Genomic DNA, 14674 nt, shown 5'->3' on the forward strand with positions numbered 1-14674 from the left:
TCTATGGGTTGTCTATGGTACCTCACAGAGGGGAAATGGATGTTATTTACACCTCCGTCATCATATTAGCACTCACTGAACCAGAATTACCCTATATTTTTTTATCATTTATATAGCAAACCAAGACTATTCTCTTCTTTTTTTTCATTGTTCTAATGGAGGCATTTTTCAGCAATGTGGGACCAGCAGTGCTGAATGAATGTAGAGTATAGGGAACAGTCCAATCCATCCCCAACTATTTCTGTCCTCCTTTCCCTCTTTTTTTTAACCAACTCACTCCTCTTCTCTCTGTCTCTTTCCTCATGTCTTCTAATAACCCTTCCCATTTGACTCGTTGACTCTCTTTACATTACTGCAACCCACTATTTACCTCTGTCACTTTCACACATTTTCACACTCCCTCTGCCTCCACCTCCCATTCCTATCTATGACTTGCGCGCGTGTGTGTGTGTGTGTGTGTGTGTGCATGTCTGACAGGCTGCAGTAACAGGGTATAATTTGGAATCCATTATCAGGCTCTCCAAACCACAGTAGCTGAATAGGTAATGATGGTAATGATGGAGAGATGAGACTTAGCGAGGAAGAAGAGGGGCAGCAGGAAGAGGAATGGAGGTTTGCGAGAAAAAGAGAAAATAAAACGGAGAAAAAAACATAAGCTGGAGTGACAGAAAGAGAGGGCTATATTAGAGAGGTTATGTAACTTAGGGAGGAATCTAGCACTAAAAGCCTCTCCTAATGCCAGTCGTCATGTGTTTGAGAGAACCGTCAACTGACAGGAGTAGGATATCATGATACATTTTTCACGCCTGGCTTCACTACTTCAAGTTCAGATTTAAAATGCTACTTTTCATTCTTTGTTGAATTCATTTTTCTACATAGAATCACTTCATTTCCCCAATAAAGAAATGGCTTTAAATTAGCAGAACTCCTGTGATCCAATGATAAGAATCCAATGTTTTGAAGTTTTTCAATCTACTCGTAGGCTTCAAACTCACTACAGTACTGTCAGGCATCTTTTTTGATACCCAGCCCTCATCAGGAGGGACGCCTATTATTAACTCCATGGTTAAATGTGGACTCACAGTTCTGAGGTACTTAGTTTTAGTGTCTGGTGCATTGAAATATTGAATACAACTACTCAATACTACTACTACTAGAGGTGATCAAGTCAACTTTGCTCGAGTCCCAAGTCAGTCTCAAGCCTTCAAGCACAAGTCTCAAGTCAAGTCCCAAGTCTAAATGTAGATTACGAAGTCAGGTCCAAGTCAAGTCCATGTCATTAGTGTCAAGTCTCAAGTCTAAATGTAGAACACCGAGTCAAGTCCATGTCATTAATGTCAAGTTTCAAGTCTAAATGTAGAACAGTAAGTCAAGTCAGAGCAAATCAAGAGTCCAGTATCAATTTAATATCTTAAAGAAAACTAAATATCTAGGACTTTTCAATGCAATATGGTTTTAATAGGATAAAAACTTGGTAAGAGCATCATGAGTTTGATTTCTATAATCAGTTTCAACTTCAATAAATTCAATCATTCCATACAAATTCAGAAAACACAATTTAAATTCAGTCGTCTGCTGGAACAAATCTCATCACTTTCAATCCAAGTCATTTACACAAACACAAGATCTCAAGTCAAGACTTTAGAAACCTTTTCAAGTCATCAAAGTACAAGTCAGAGTCAAGTCCCAAGTCACCAAAACCCAAGTCAAGTCAAGTCTCAAGTCTTCTCTTCATGCATCAATCAAGTCTCAAGCAATTAAAATTATGACTTAAGTCTGACTCGAGTCCAAGTCTTGTGACTCGAGTCCGCCTCTGCAACTACTGAAAGCATTTCCACAATTACAGTTGTTGGCATTTACCTGACACTCTCCATCCAAGTATTTTCAAGCAAATTATGATGTATCAAATTAGCAAAGCTGAACAGAAACAGCAAGTTTTGATTAAATTTTCCGCTCGACTGAGACAGAACAGTTTTTTATCTATAAAGAAATGATTTGATAAATAGCCATGGAAGTGCATTTGTTGAATGAAATATGACTTAGGGACATTTGCAGCCAAATGTTATCTAGAAATGATATGTCCACTACGATGTGCGTATATAAGTCCCAGTCGTGTTTGCATGACCATTAGCTGATGCATGTTTTTATCCAAATGTAGCTATTACGTTAGTGTGCGCGCATGAAAAAGCTTTTTATTGAGGAATCACAGGCTCTGCCTTCTCTCCAATACATTTAACTGTTCCTAATCATGTATTAGAAACATGTTTTGTGTTTATTTTTTCAGAGTTTTTACGTCGAAACGGTGCTCGGCCGATCGTTGACACCCTGTTTAGAACGTGTATCGACCAATTGATCGGTGCTACTTCTCTAGTCTGGTGCTCTCATCTTGGTTTAATATTGAACCTCTAGAAGGCAGATACGCTATTGGACCCAAACCAGGCCGCCTTCACCAGCCTCCTGTTCTCTTCGCTTCAGGTTGATCGTAGCTGACATTTAATCTCTGCGCTCCACAAACAGGGCTGGACTTTGTTAATGACACATGCATATGGATGAGCCCTCGCTGGCAATCAATAGGGCAAATACAACACTATAGCTTGGAGCTGGAGGCTCACCTAGGATAACAACCCACCCCCCCAACCCCACCTGCCCCCCACACCCTTCAACACACACACACACACACACACAGCCGTCTCCTGTACCACGTGAGGATGATATATGGACGGTCCAGCAGTGATGGCAGTTGTAATCTCAACTAGCGGACATGTTAACACAGGGAGAGGGCCCCTCTGTGCGTGCGTGTGTGTGTGTGTGTGTGTGTGTTTGTGTGTGTGTGTGTGTGTGTGTGTATTTAACCCCCATGTCTATCTCTATCTTGCAGATCATGTGTCGGTGGGCGGTCTAGGCGACAGCTTCTATGAGTACCTGCTCAAGGCCTGGCTGATGTCAGACAAGACCGATGAGGAAGGCAAGAAGATGTACTATGACGCCCTGCAGGTAACACACACACACACACACACACACACACCGCAGACACAAAAGCACACACAGAACCACATATACACACAAAATGGCATTGCAGTAAGAGTTGGAGTGAATTAGCTTTCAATTCATTCTGTTTAGAATTCAAATAGAAGGCTGTTTTTCCAGAAGTGCTATACACTTCTCGAAAATGTAATAATACAGGAGGTTTATGTTAAAAGACTTTCATTTCATGAATTTTGGAGAAAATTAGACACTCCCTGAATTGATTAGAACTGAAAGTACTGCCTAACCATGTGGAAATAAATCAGTTTTTATCCAAACATGGTTATTTCATGTTAATGTGTGCTTGATGAAAAAGGTTTTCACTGAGGCAGCATAGGCTTTACCTTCTGTCCAATACATGAAACTGTTTGTAATCATATTAAAAGCATGTTTTTAAATAGATTTTCATATTCTTTTTATGCCATACGTTCAACAGCTTTCGTGATCGGGCAGATCAGCCGATCATTAATGATCTATTTAAAACATTTATTAATGTTGCCAGTTGCCAATTATAATCAGTGGTAGATTGACTGGCGCATCGTTTTCAAAAGTATTGTTACTACTTTACTTATTACTCCCTGGGAGCCATAAGTCGTTACACAACTTATTGTATTATTTTTCTGTTAAACTGCCGAAATTGGCAACTACATCCTCCCTCTCTTACCTTCTCAAATTAGGATGTCAGGTCCATTGCATTGGTCCATAGCATTGATATCCTATTTTCTTGTCATCCTTTTACTGGATAAAATCAAAGTAGTTAGAATACTTCCACCCAGAGAAAGTCAATTTTTCTACCATTTCTCATCGAAGTAGCGGGAATGCTTCCACTCTACCATTTTAAGGCTCATAGAGGTTTGGCTATTGGCTGATCTTTGGTGCCAGGTGATGTCACCACCTGTTGTACTCTATATAGAAGGTGACATCACCTGGCACCAAAGATCAGCCAATAGCTTTTTACCATTAGATGTCAGGCTTTACACAGATTTGGGCTTGGGGTTTAGTTACTCTTTAAGGACTAAACACTGTGGTCGTAGTTTTAGAGAAACCAGGCGGCCTCAACGACCCATACGAACTGAAACATCAGCGGGCATAGATAAGATTAATCAGAGGAAAACTGTAGTCTCAATACCACTCACACACTCGCGCCCACCAGTCGGATTGCCATTTACCGGATTCGTCAAAGATTACAAAAGGCAGGTGTGAATAATGTGTCGGAGGTGTCACTATCCTGGCCAGACAGAAGATATAATCAACGCTTTCAGGAGGAGGAATAAAGAGAGAGTGATGAGAGATGGGACAACTCTGCGGTTTATTTATGAAAATGAAAAGCGATGATGAAACGCCAGCATCAGCGACATTCACCGACAGCACCTGTGTCATTATGTGGCTCTGTGTGACGCTCGTTGTGGATCGCTGTTATTTGTTTCCCTCACATTGAATTGGGTAGGTTTATTATCTTCATGGCATGAAAATTGTGAATATAAAATATAGGGCCAGCGGTCCTCAAATGGAAAACAACCCGGCTATAGAAGTTGTTTGCAATGAATTGACAAAATGGAGGGTTTGAACGGGCAATTTGCAGATGGAGGGCCGCTGGGATTTTCTCCGCTGGGTTGTGCGTACTTCATATACCCTCCCACTCATGATAAATGGCTATTTAATAATGGTGGACAGTGAATGTGAGGTCAGTTCTAGATATTTGTAAAGTGGTCTTTCTGTTGTGTTTGTTGTATTTCTGACAGGAAACAAGTATCAACCAGTTATCCGACCTGGACAAGTGTTGCGCATAAGGCATAATAAGGCATCAAGTACATGATAAATATGTTATGAATGCACTATTATCATTCAACATGATATAACAGTGATTCTCAACCTTTTTCATATCAAGGACCCCTAATTTATTCCACATTTGGACCCCCATTTGATGAGATTTTGTCTCTCTGACTCAAATCTGAGAATATTTTTATTGTTAGATATGATTTTGTCCAGAATTCCATGACTATCTGTATTGTAGGTAGAGAGATAACAGTGAAATTATCATCAAAACAGTCATTCTTCTACATTCTCTAATTGTGTTAACTTCTTGTAAATAAAATAATGGTGAAGTTTAACAATTCATCAATTTGCTGGAGACCCCCTAGAACCCCCTGAAGGACCCCGGGTGGTCCCCGGACCCCACGTTGAGAACCACTGTGATATAATATGCAACAATATACAAAATATACCAAGCTTCTAGTGGTTACATACTCTCTGGGGCAACTGCATAGATTATAACTGAGGTTCGACCAATATGGGGTTTTGAAGACTGCGGATATTTTTGGATTGAAGCTGCCAATTTTGCGCTGAAGTTGAATATCTTTGACCATTTTCATGCCAAAAAGTTCCAATAGTTAGTGTTTCCCCCGGAATTGTATTCTTGGCAGGGTTGATAAACGCAGATAGACAGTAGTGAGACAGCCAGACAGTCGGTGTGTGCAGATAGGAGGATGGCAGCACAGGCAGAGCTACACACACATTCATGTGAGAAGACAAACACAGGGGGACAGACGAATGAGAAGCCTATCTACAGTAACAAACAGCCTTCCCAAAGCTAATGGATAGACCACATGCACACACACACACACACACACAGAGACAGCCATTCCTCTGCTAAACAAATGGCCTAGTTAAGATGTAGTGACAAACTATGGGTCCCAGCTGGAGAGAGCTGATTGTCCGTTTGTCCTTCCTTAACGTGCCGAGGAGAAAATACATGGCATGGCGACAAAAACCCCCCCAGAATAAACATGTTTTCTTCCATTTACCGTGGACACTTTACCCATAATCCCCCCCGCAATCTTTCTGGATGATAGGCGTGCTTGATTTATTTGTCAAGATGAGGCTTGGGGGAAGAGCAGCAACAGGGCGTCTATCTTAGTCACAGCAGGGCAATGAAATGATGACTCTGATGTCCTTTCTTCGCTGGCTCTCTACAAGCTGCGCTGTGTTAACCAGCGGATTAGAAGATGGCTGCCAAGTGCCGTTTTTGATTTTGATAGCTGGAACTATGTCAAAAAAACATGAGACTTTGAAGCTGCACTAGGCAAGATTTTCATGTAAAAATCCAGCCATTTTTCAGCCTAAATAACGTGGGGCTGCAGCAGAGAGGAATGGCCCATTCCCTCTGTTGCAGATTATTACTTTGAATTAACTGTTATGCAGTTACAGGTGTGTGATTTTCAGGTATTTTATAATGGCTTCGAACATGACTCATGGCAGTCAGAACCTTGGACCAGAACTTACCATTGTAATCAATCTTTGAACCTGTCCCATGAGAGCACCCTTGGGTTCTGATATTTCAGACATCTCTCTATGTCTTCTTTCTTTGTCTGTCTGCCTCTCTCTCTCTCTCTCTCTCTCTCTCTCTCTCTCTGTCAGGCTATAGAGACCAACCTGATGAGGAAGTCGAGCGGCGGGCTGACCTACATAGCAGAGTGGAAGGGGGGGCTGCTGGAGCACAAAATGGGTCACCTGACTTGTTTCGCGGGTGGGATGATCGCCCTGGGTGCTGATGGGGCGCCCAGCGACAAGACTGGCCACCAGATGGAGCAGGCCGCCGAGATCGCCAGAACCTGCCACGAGTCCTACGCTAGGACTGGTAAATATATATACACACACACACACACACACACACACACAAACACAGGTTTAAGTGATGAGCATAAACATTCAAATAATCCATGTGTCCCAGGAAGATTGTTGACTCTGGTGCTCCATGCTAACACTTTAGCATACACTATGTTGAGTGATAGTAGGCTCCATGCTAACACTTTAGCACTATGAATAATAGTAGGCTCCATGCTAACACTTTAGCATACACTATGTTGAGTGATAGTAGGCTCCATGCTAACATTTTAGCACTATGATGAGTAATAGTAGGGTCCATGCTAACACGTTAGCATACACTATGTTGTGTGATAGTAGGCTCCATGCTAACACTTTAGCATACACTGTGTTGAGTGATAGCAGGCTCCATGCTAACACTTTAGCATACACTGTGCTAAGTGATAGTAGAAAATGGCCCCTGCTATACTCTTGTTTCTCGTGCTGTTTCCTCCTCCATAGCACTGAAGCTGGGTCCGGAGGCGTTTCGTTTTGATGGAGGGGTGGAGGCTATCGCCACGCGTCAGAACGAGAAATACTTCATCCTCCGCCCCGAGGTCATCGAGACCTACATGTACATGTGGAGGTTCACCCATGACCCCAAATACAGGGAGTGGGGCTGGGAGGCCGTTCAGGTAAAAGGCCTAAATGAATATTGTTTACTGCAGGGCAATATGGCCAAATCACAATAACATTCTTTATATTGTTTGATGACAATAATTATCACAATATACAATTTTATCATTTTACAGATGGGTGACTTTTCAGTAATATAGCAGAATGTATTTTTTATTTATTTTTATTTTTTTTTCTGCTTTCGCTCTCCCTTCTTGCCTCATCCCCTTCTTTTTCTGTTTCCGTCTCCCTCTTTGTCTCTCTCACTCTCTCTCTTTTCTGTCCGTCTCTGTCTCTCTCGCCCAGGCCTTGGAGCAGCATTGTAGGGTAGAGGGAGGCTACAGCGGCGTTAGGGACGTCTATGCTTCAACTCCCAACCACGACGATGTACAACAGAGCTTCTACTTGGCCGAGACTCTCAAGTAAGCCGCATCAAGTCACTCACACACATACACACACACACACACACACACACATATTCCTGTCTGCATGATGTTGTGAGCAAACTGTTAATACACACCAATTCATAGCTACAGGTTGGGGTAGACTGATATATCTTCAGGTGCTATTAGTTATGCAAAATCAGAGGGTGGTATCAAAATAAAAGTCCCTTAAATTGTCATTGAAAGTGCATCAACAGGTATTGTATTTTCATTCATACTGAATAGGTGTATCAACAATGTACTTGCATTTTGAAAGATTATCCATCTGCAGCCAAAAACATTGCATTTGAAAGAGGCTTCCAATGGTCAATATTTTGGGCCAACATTCAATATCTTAAAATGTGACCCGTTTCATGCCAAGAAATTCTCCCAAAAAATCACAAGTATTTAGTGTTTCCCTTAGAATGTTATTTTTGTCTGAGAGGAAAAGCATCTGAAACAGACCTAAGTTTAGACCTACCTTAAAACTCTCCATTGAAAGCCAGACTAATGAAATAGTTTTAGGTGGCTTGGCAGCTCCTTAAGGCAGAGTGAGGCAGCTTTTACAAACTGTTGACTAAAATCCTCCCACACCACACTGGAATGATTTCTCTGGTCATCTAAAAATAATAATAAAAACATATTGACTAGCTGTGGGCAGGGAGGAAGCTCTGTCATATCAGAGGTGGACCATTAACCCACGTTTGCAGCGTTGTAAAAGAAATCCCATTTATTCTGGACCTGTCTAAGGCTTTTACACTGACCAACAAGTCCAGCTAGGTCTGAGGTAAAGGAGAAATAGTAGACAGATGCAAGAAATGGAAAAACACACACAGCCAGTAAGTAACGATGTCTCCCTCCCTCTTATTACTCGACTGATATCGTTACTTACTGCCTAGCTGTGTGTGTGCGTTTGTGTCTGTATCTATCAGTGTGTTTGTGTTTGTGTTTGTGTTGTCTGCACAACTGGCTCTTTAACTGTGTTGTCAGCCACACAGTGTGAGGCCTGGTCGCTAATAGGGCTTTCTCCTCTCAGATGGCTCACCCACTGCGTTCAATACGACAGTCTGTTTAAACTGGGAGTAAAAAAAACAAACGACACTTTAACAAGGAGTCTACGGAGCGTGCATGTCTGCGCACGTGCACGCGCGTGTGTGTTTGTGTCTATATTTGTGTATTTCCATGCCAAAGGCTCTCCAACTGTGTGAATCCATTTTCCTACCTAATGCTCTCTACATCCCCCTCATGTCTGCGCCAGTCTCTTTCATCGCTGATCTGTCCCTCCTCCTCCTCCGCTCCTCCTCCATTTTAGTCTCTTCATCCTTGCCTCTGTGTCAGAGTGGAAAAACACTCACATTTTATTTCGGTCGCCACGTTTCAGCTGTGCACACAGATGAGAGAAATGAAGGAGAAAATTCCACTTCCGGATATCGGTTGTTTGTGACGTGAAGTTTGTGACGTAGCCTCTGAAACATAGTCAGCAGCCCCTGAATGACACACCTTTATCAATTAATTATTAATAACTTGGGAAATGTTCTTTATTCCTCTGCCCATCAATTGTTTAGCCGTTTTCATCCATTTTCAGATAAGAAGGCTGTAGTTTGATCGCATTTTTGTTAGCATTTCTTTGAGCAAGCTCAGTATCTCGAGGCTCTCTCACTCGTATAAGCTAATAACGCTGGTGTTTTGTGAAGCAAATATAATATACAGCTAATTACAAGTGGGTTATCTCTTTAACGCACACACCCCCCCCAACCTGTGGGAAACGCTGTGTTATCACAGCAGAAGGTGCGTCAATAATTGATATTCCTGAAGGAAAAGTCATTATAGGAGCCTGTTTTACCATGCTGCAGCGTTTTCAATATCTAGTCTATGGCTGACAGTAGATGAATGTAGCTTTAAGCTTGTAAATGTTCTGTTTTTTAGAGGAACGCTCATGATGTGGGCCGACCAATCGCAGGGAAAAGGAGGTGTGGGTTTGACGCTGGTAGGCAAATAAGACAACAATAACAATCTGTATGAAAATAGAAAAAGTAGTGGGAGTAAAGCTGGTAGTAGTTGTTACTCTGTGTTGAAAATGGAAAAAGTAGCGGTGGTAAAGTTGGGAGTAGTTGTTATTCGGATCATTATTGTCTGAGAGTTGGACATTAATACTCTTTGCTAATATTTGCAGTTAGTCATTCCGGAAACATTCCTAATTTTCATTATCTTCCTTCACAGTTCTCGCCTTTCCTCTGATTTTTGTTCCCCCCTCTATCCATAAAGTTATACTATAGAGGGCTGTCAGGTGATGTAGCACCCGCTGGCGGCCATGTTGGAGGTCCTCAGCTCTTGGCAACAACGGTTGAGAGTGATTTGCAAACCCCCAACATATCTAGTAGATATCTAGTCTCTATACTCTTCTCTCTCCCCCTAATTTATCCTCTCATTTCTGTTTCCTTTACTTCCACCCAAATCTATACGGTCGTCCCTCCACCTTCTATCTCTCCCTCCCGGCTTGTGTCGTCCTCTCCTCTCCTTCCATCTTTCCCTCCCTCCACCAGACGGCTGTTGACAGGGAGTCAAGGTCAGCCTAACAGCCTGATGGGGGCGTGGTGCCATCCAATCCAGCCTTTTTTATAGGCTGTAAATTTTAACAAGCGTCACCTCTGCTCCTGATTACACCACACACACATAGGCGCACACACACTCAAACTGCGATGCCTTGATGCCACTTCTGGGTTGTCTCTCTTGCTCTCCATTACACTAACTTCTAGGGTTCGACAGATATTGTTTTTTGTTGGCCAACACCAGTGTTTTTTGGATTAAGTACCAGTCAGTATCTTTATTTTTGACCATTTTCATGCCAAAAAGTTACAAGTATTCATTGTTTCCCCTAGAATTGCATTCTTGTCGAGGTGAAAAGCCTCTGAAACAGCATTTAGACCATCATGGGACACTAAAACTCTCCATTGAAGGAGCAGAAGAAGAAGAAATATTCATGCATACTTGTATGGAGATCGTAACCAAGTCTACAATAAATATGTAATCAAACTGCTTATAAACTGATATATCCATCATGTCAGAGATGGACAACACTGACTGGACCAGATCTGATTTTTAATAAAAGGACAATATCAAGGACACTTCCATACTTCACACCGCTGTCTGTCTTCAGTCACTCATTGGTTTCCAGTGGTTTCTTGACAGGCAGCGGAGACTGCAGACTTGGAGGTTGAGGGCTTTATGGGCAACCAGTTCCTTAGTCCTCACTTCCTCTTTTTCTGGGTTCTCTTTTGCTTTCTGTTGCATTTTCCATGTTCTTTCCTCTTTCTCACACACGCAAACACGCATTCTCCGGAACCGTGAATCGAGTGAAGTCAGCTTTTCATTTGTTTTTTTTTTATTGATATCTCCTTTGCTTTTCTTCACTTCCTCGGCTTTACTTTTTGCTTTTACTCTCCTTGATGAAGACTGAACATTTATTATAGTGGACCGGCCACTTTCCTAAAATTCACTTTACTTGCTTTAACTTAGTTTAGCACCAGTTCAAAAAAAAAAAAAAATGACATTTTTTTGGCTGACTGATGAAATCGGACCACAGAATTTCATCACTTTGGGTTTCACAGCCAAGCGGCCGCACCCTTCCGTCTCTCTCAATCCAATGTCTGTTTCATTACTTTATTGGCATGGCTGCTTTGAAAGAGTATTGCAAAAGCGGAACACAACACAAAGTAAGATCCAAAACATTGAAGCGTAATCGTGTCGATCACAAAAGGAATCCTCTCTTATAAACAAATGGAAAAAAGTATTAAATGTTAATGTAATTGAAGCATCACGGACCCCATTAATAAGATTATATGGGATTTTAGTTGTTGTTGATTTAATATTGCATTGAAAAACTGTCTACTCTGTACATGGGCAAGGTGAAACCTAGGATTTCAGTAGTCATTCTTATACATTCTCTAATTGGGATCATTTCTAGTGAATTCAATTATAGTGTAATTAAAGCAGTCCTCATTTTGTTGGAGACCCCCTGGAACTGCCTCAAGCACCCCTAGGTGCCCCTGGATCCTGCTGTGAGAACCACTGGGTTATGAATGTGACATCATTAGTTGGCCTAGTACTGCTATTTTCCAGGCCATTTTCAGATTTTGGGGTTTTATTTTTTCTCCAAATTTCAGATTTTATATATATTTTTGAGCATCTTTACGTCCCAGAATTCCTGCAATCCCATTTCTGTGGTCTTAGCCTGTGTTTACACTTAAATCTTTCAATGTTAATTATTTTAACTAGCTTATCTACTTACTGTGGGCATGGCTATGATGTTGCTGATGGACCCTTGGGTGTCTCCAGACAGGGGAGGTCTTACCTGCCTTAGACCCCAGCAGCCAGAGGGCCCCACAAAAGACAAGAATAGAACTAATATAAACATATTTCTCAGCAGTTACTTTTGTCAACAACAACCCTAACCCTAACCCAAGCTCAGCCTCAACTTGACGGTAATGTATAGAAAGGATGTATTGAAAAGGGTAAATGTTGGGATTCAGGGGGCCCCATGCTTGCCTTTGCCTAGGGCCCCCAAATCACTAAGTCTGCCCCTGTCTCCGGACCCCCATTTTGAGAACCACCGCTCTAGGGTGTTTCGTTTGTTAAATAATAAACAAAAAAGTAACTCTTTCTCCCTGTTTGTGTGTCCTCCTAGGTACCTGTACCTGTTGTTCTCGGACAATGACCACCTATCGTTCGACCACTGGGTCTTCAACACTGAGGCCCACCCTCTGCCAGTCATCAAGAAGGACAACACAGACAGACCCAATGAAGTGGAGTAGTGGACCTTTAACCTCCACCCCACCTCCACCCCACCCTGACTGCTCCTCCAACCGAGTGCGACAACCTCTGATCCTGTATACCTGAGCCCAGAGCTGTCTATCTAAAAGAGTCACGGCATTCCGAGTCCCCAGTGCTTTCTGACGCCGCTTGACAAGGACGTTCGTTTTTCCCTGGGAACAAAACAGAACTCGAGCCAGTCAACGTTGAGTTTTAGCTATTAGATTTGGGAACTTTTAGACATACAGCTCTGGCTGAATCCTGACGCTGGCCTGAATCTATGTAGCAATTGATAATATAACAACTTCCGGATACTGTAACAACTTGTCAAAATGTAATAAAATATCCCTCTACATGAGGTTAAGACGTTAATGGTAATCATGAGATAATGTCGTAACGTCTTCAGACTGGGATTGTCATTTTTTTCTATTACTGCATTATAAAGGGGTAATTTCTGAAGATGTTATTACATTATCTGGCAGTTGATTACATTTTGAACCCATTCCATAGGGATATTTTGACCGATTATTACGTTATCCCTTCAGTTATTACATTATCGGTTGCTACTACCCATCTGTTGTCTGTTTGTTGTGAAGGAGAATACGGAAAGACTTTAAACCAGTAGTCGCCCTTATCTGGCAACCTCAACCCTGACCCCAACCCTGGGACCAGGACCCGTACCTGTACCGCTAAACCCCAACGCCTAGTCTGAGGATAACAAGACTGACTCACCAACTCGGTGAGCTAAAGGACGCTGTGTTCACTTCACGTGCATCATGTTTTTTTTTTCTGCGCTACCCGCTTCGATGTTCGAGTAGGAACTGACATCCCGGGCCGGCGCTGGACCTGACTTCCACGGCGTCTTTGGAGAAACTTGCGAAGTTTCTTTTTTGCAGATGTGGTCTTCTTCTCCGCGGGAGTAAACGGAAGCCTCTTTTGATAAACCGCAGAATCTGTTCGACCTCTCTTCCTGCCAGTGTTGTTCACTTCCACAAGGCCATCCCTCTTCTTCTTCCTCCTCCTCCTCCTTTTCTCCTTTTGTTCATCTATATCTTTGTCTGGCTCTGTTTTTCTTTTTCCGCATTCCTTCCTTACTCTTTCTCACACTTCCACCCGTTTTTCTAGGGTTCGACCGATACGGGTTTTTCGAGGCCAATATCACTATTTTTTAAATTGAAACGGATAGACGATATTTTGTGCTGATGTTCAGTATCTTTAAATTTGACCATTTTCATGCAAAAAAATCCCCAAAATTAGAAGCACTCAGTGTTTTCGAAGGTAGATCTATACCGATATCAGTATTTTTGGATTGAAGTGTTTGAACTGAAGAAATTGTTGATTGAAACCTCATTCTCCGCAACTAGGGTTCAACCATTATGGGTTTTTGAAGACCGATATTCTCCTGATATTAAGTGCCAATATTCGATATCTTCAAATTTGGACACTTTTATGCCAAAAAAAAATTCCAATAAATTACACTTTTTCATTGTTTCCCCCAGAATGTTATTCTTGTCAGGGTGGAAAAGCCCCTGAAACAGCATTTAGATCATCATGGGACACTAAAACTCAAAATGTCATTAGAATCAATTCAGGTGAAGGGCTTCCCATAGACAACCAGTATAGCAAATTGGCAAACCCATATATCGGTCTAGCCGCCCTCTTTCTCGCTGTATCGCTTCTTCATGCCTTCCTATTCTCCTCCGCCCCCCCTTGCCTCCGTCTGTCCATCCTCCTATCCCAGCGTAGGGCAGGCTGTAGGATCTTCTCTCCTCCGTGAGGAGACGTGGACACTCGACTTCGCTGTAATATTTCACCCTCACGCACACACACACATACACTCTGACACACACGCACACACACACACACACAAGAAGCCATACTGATTTCAATACAGCTTTACCATTCAGTCGTTGAGATTTTCTTTCCCTCCACCCTCCACACGGGTGGGGGTTGTAAGTGTGCGTGGGCGTGTGACTGAAGATATCAATGTAAATCGACACACATTGCCGTTGCTGTTGTTGTTGTTGCTGTGCATTTCATGTTCGACGAGACTGATCAACTCAACAAGTCACATTTACCAGACTATTTAGTTGGATTTTCGGGTGAAGACTCTTGACACCACACAGCTCTGTAGCCAGCTAAAATCCAGTTTAGTCTTCTAT

General features: G+C 42.2%; 1 protein-coding gene across 1 annotated transcript in view; it reads left to right on the top strand.

Annotated features, from left to right (window-relative positions):
* man1a1 (mannosidase, alpha, class 1A, member 1) overlaps positions 1 to 12532 on the top strand; it is a 153256-nt gene extending 140724 nt beyond the window's left edge. Inside the window, exons 8-12 of the mRNA XM_071898866.2 lie at positions 2879 to 2994; positions 6442 to 6661; positions 7129 to 7301; positions 7588 to 7703; positions 12388 to 12532. Coding sequence (XP_071754967.1) covers positions 2879 to 2994; positions 6442 to 6661; positions 7129 to 7301; positions 7588 to 7703; positions 12388 to 12514 — 752 coding nt within the window. The 3' untranslated portion in view covers positions 12515 to 12532. The remainder of the gene's footprint in view (positions 1 to 2878; positions 2995 to 6441; positions 6662 to 7128; positions 7302 to 7587; positions 7704 to 12387) is intronic.
* The last annotated feature ends 2142 nt before the right edge of the window (positions 12533 to 14674 follow it).

The sequence above is a fragment of the Centroberyx gerrardi genome, chromosome 18, assembly GCF_048128805.1.
Source record: "Centroberyx gerrardi isolate f3 chromosome 18, fCenGer3.hap1.cur.20231027, whole genome shotgun sequence".
Taxonomy (NCBI): Eukaryota; Metazoa; Chordata; class Actinopteri; order Beryciformes; family Berycidae; genus Centroberyx; species Centroberyx gerrardi.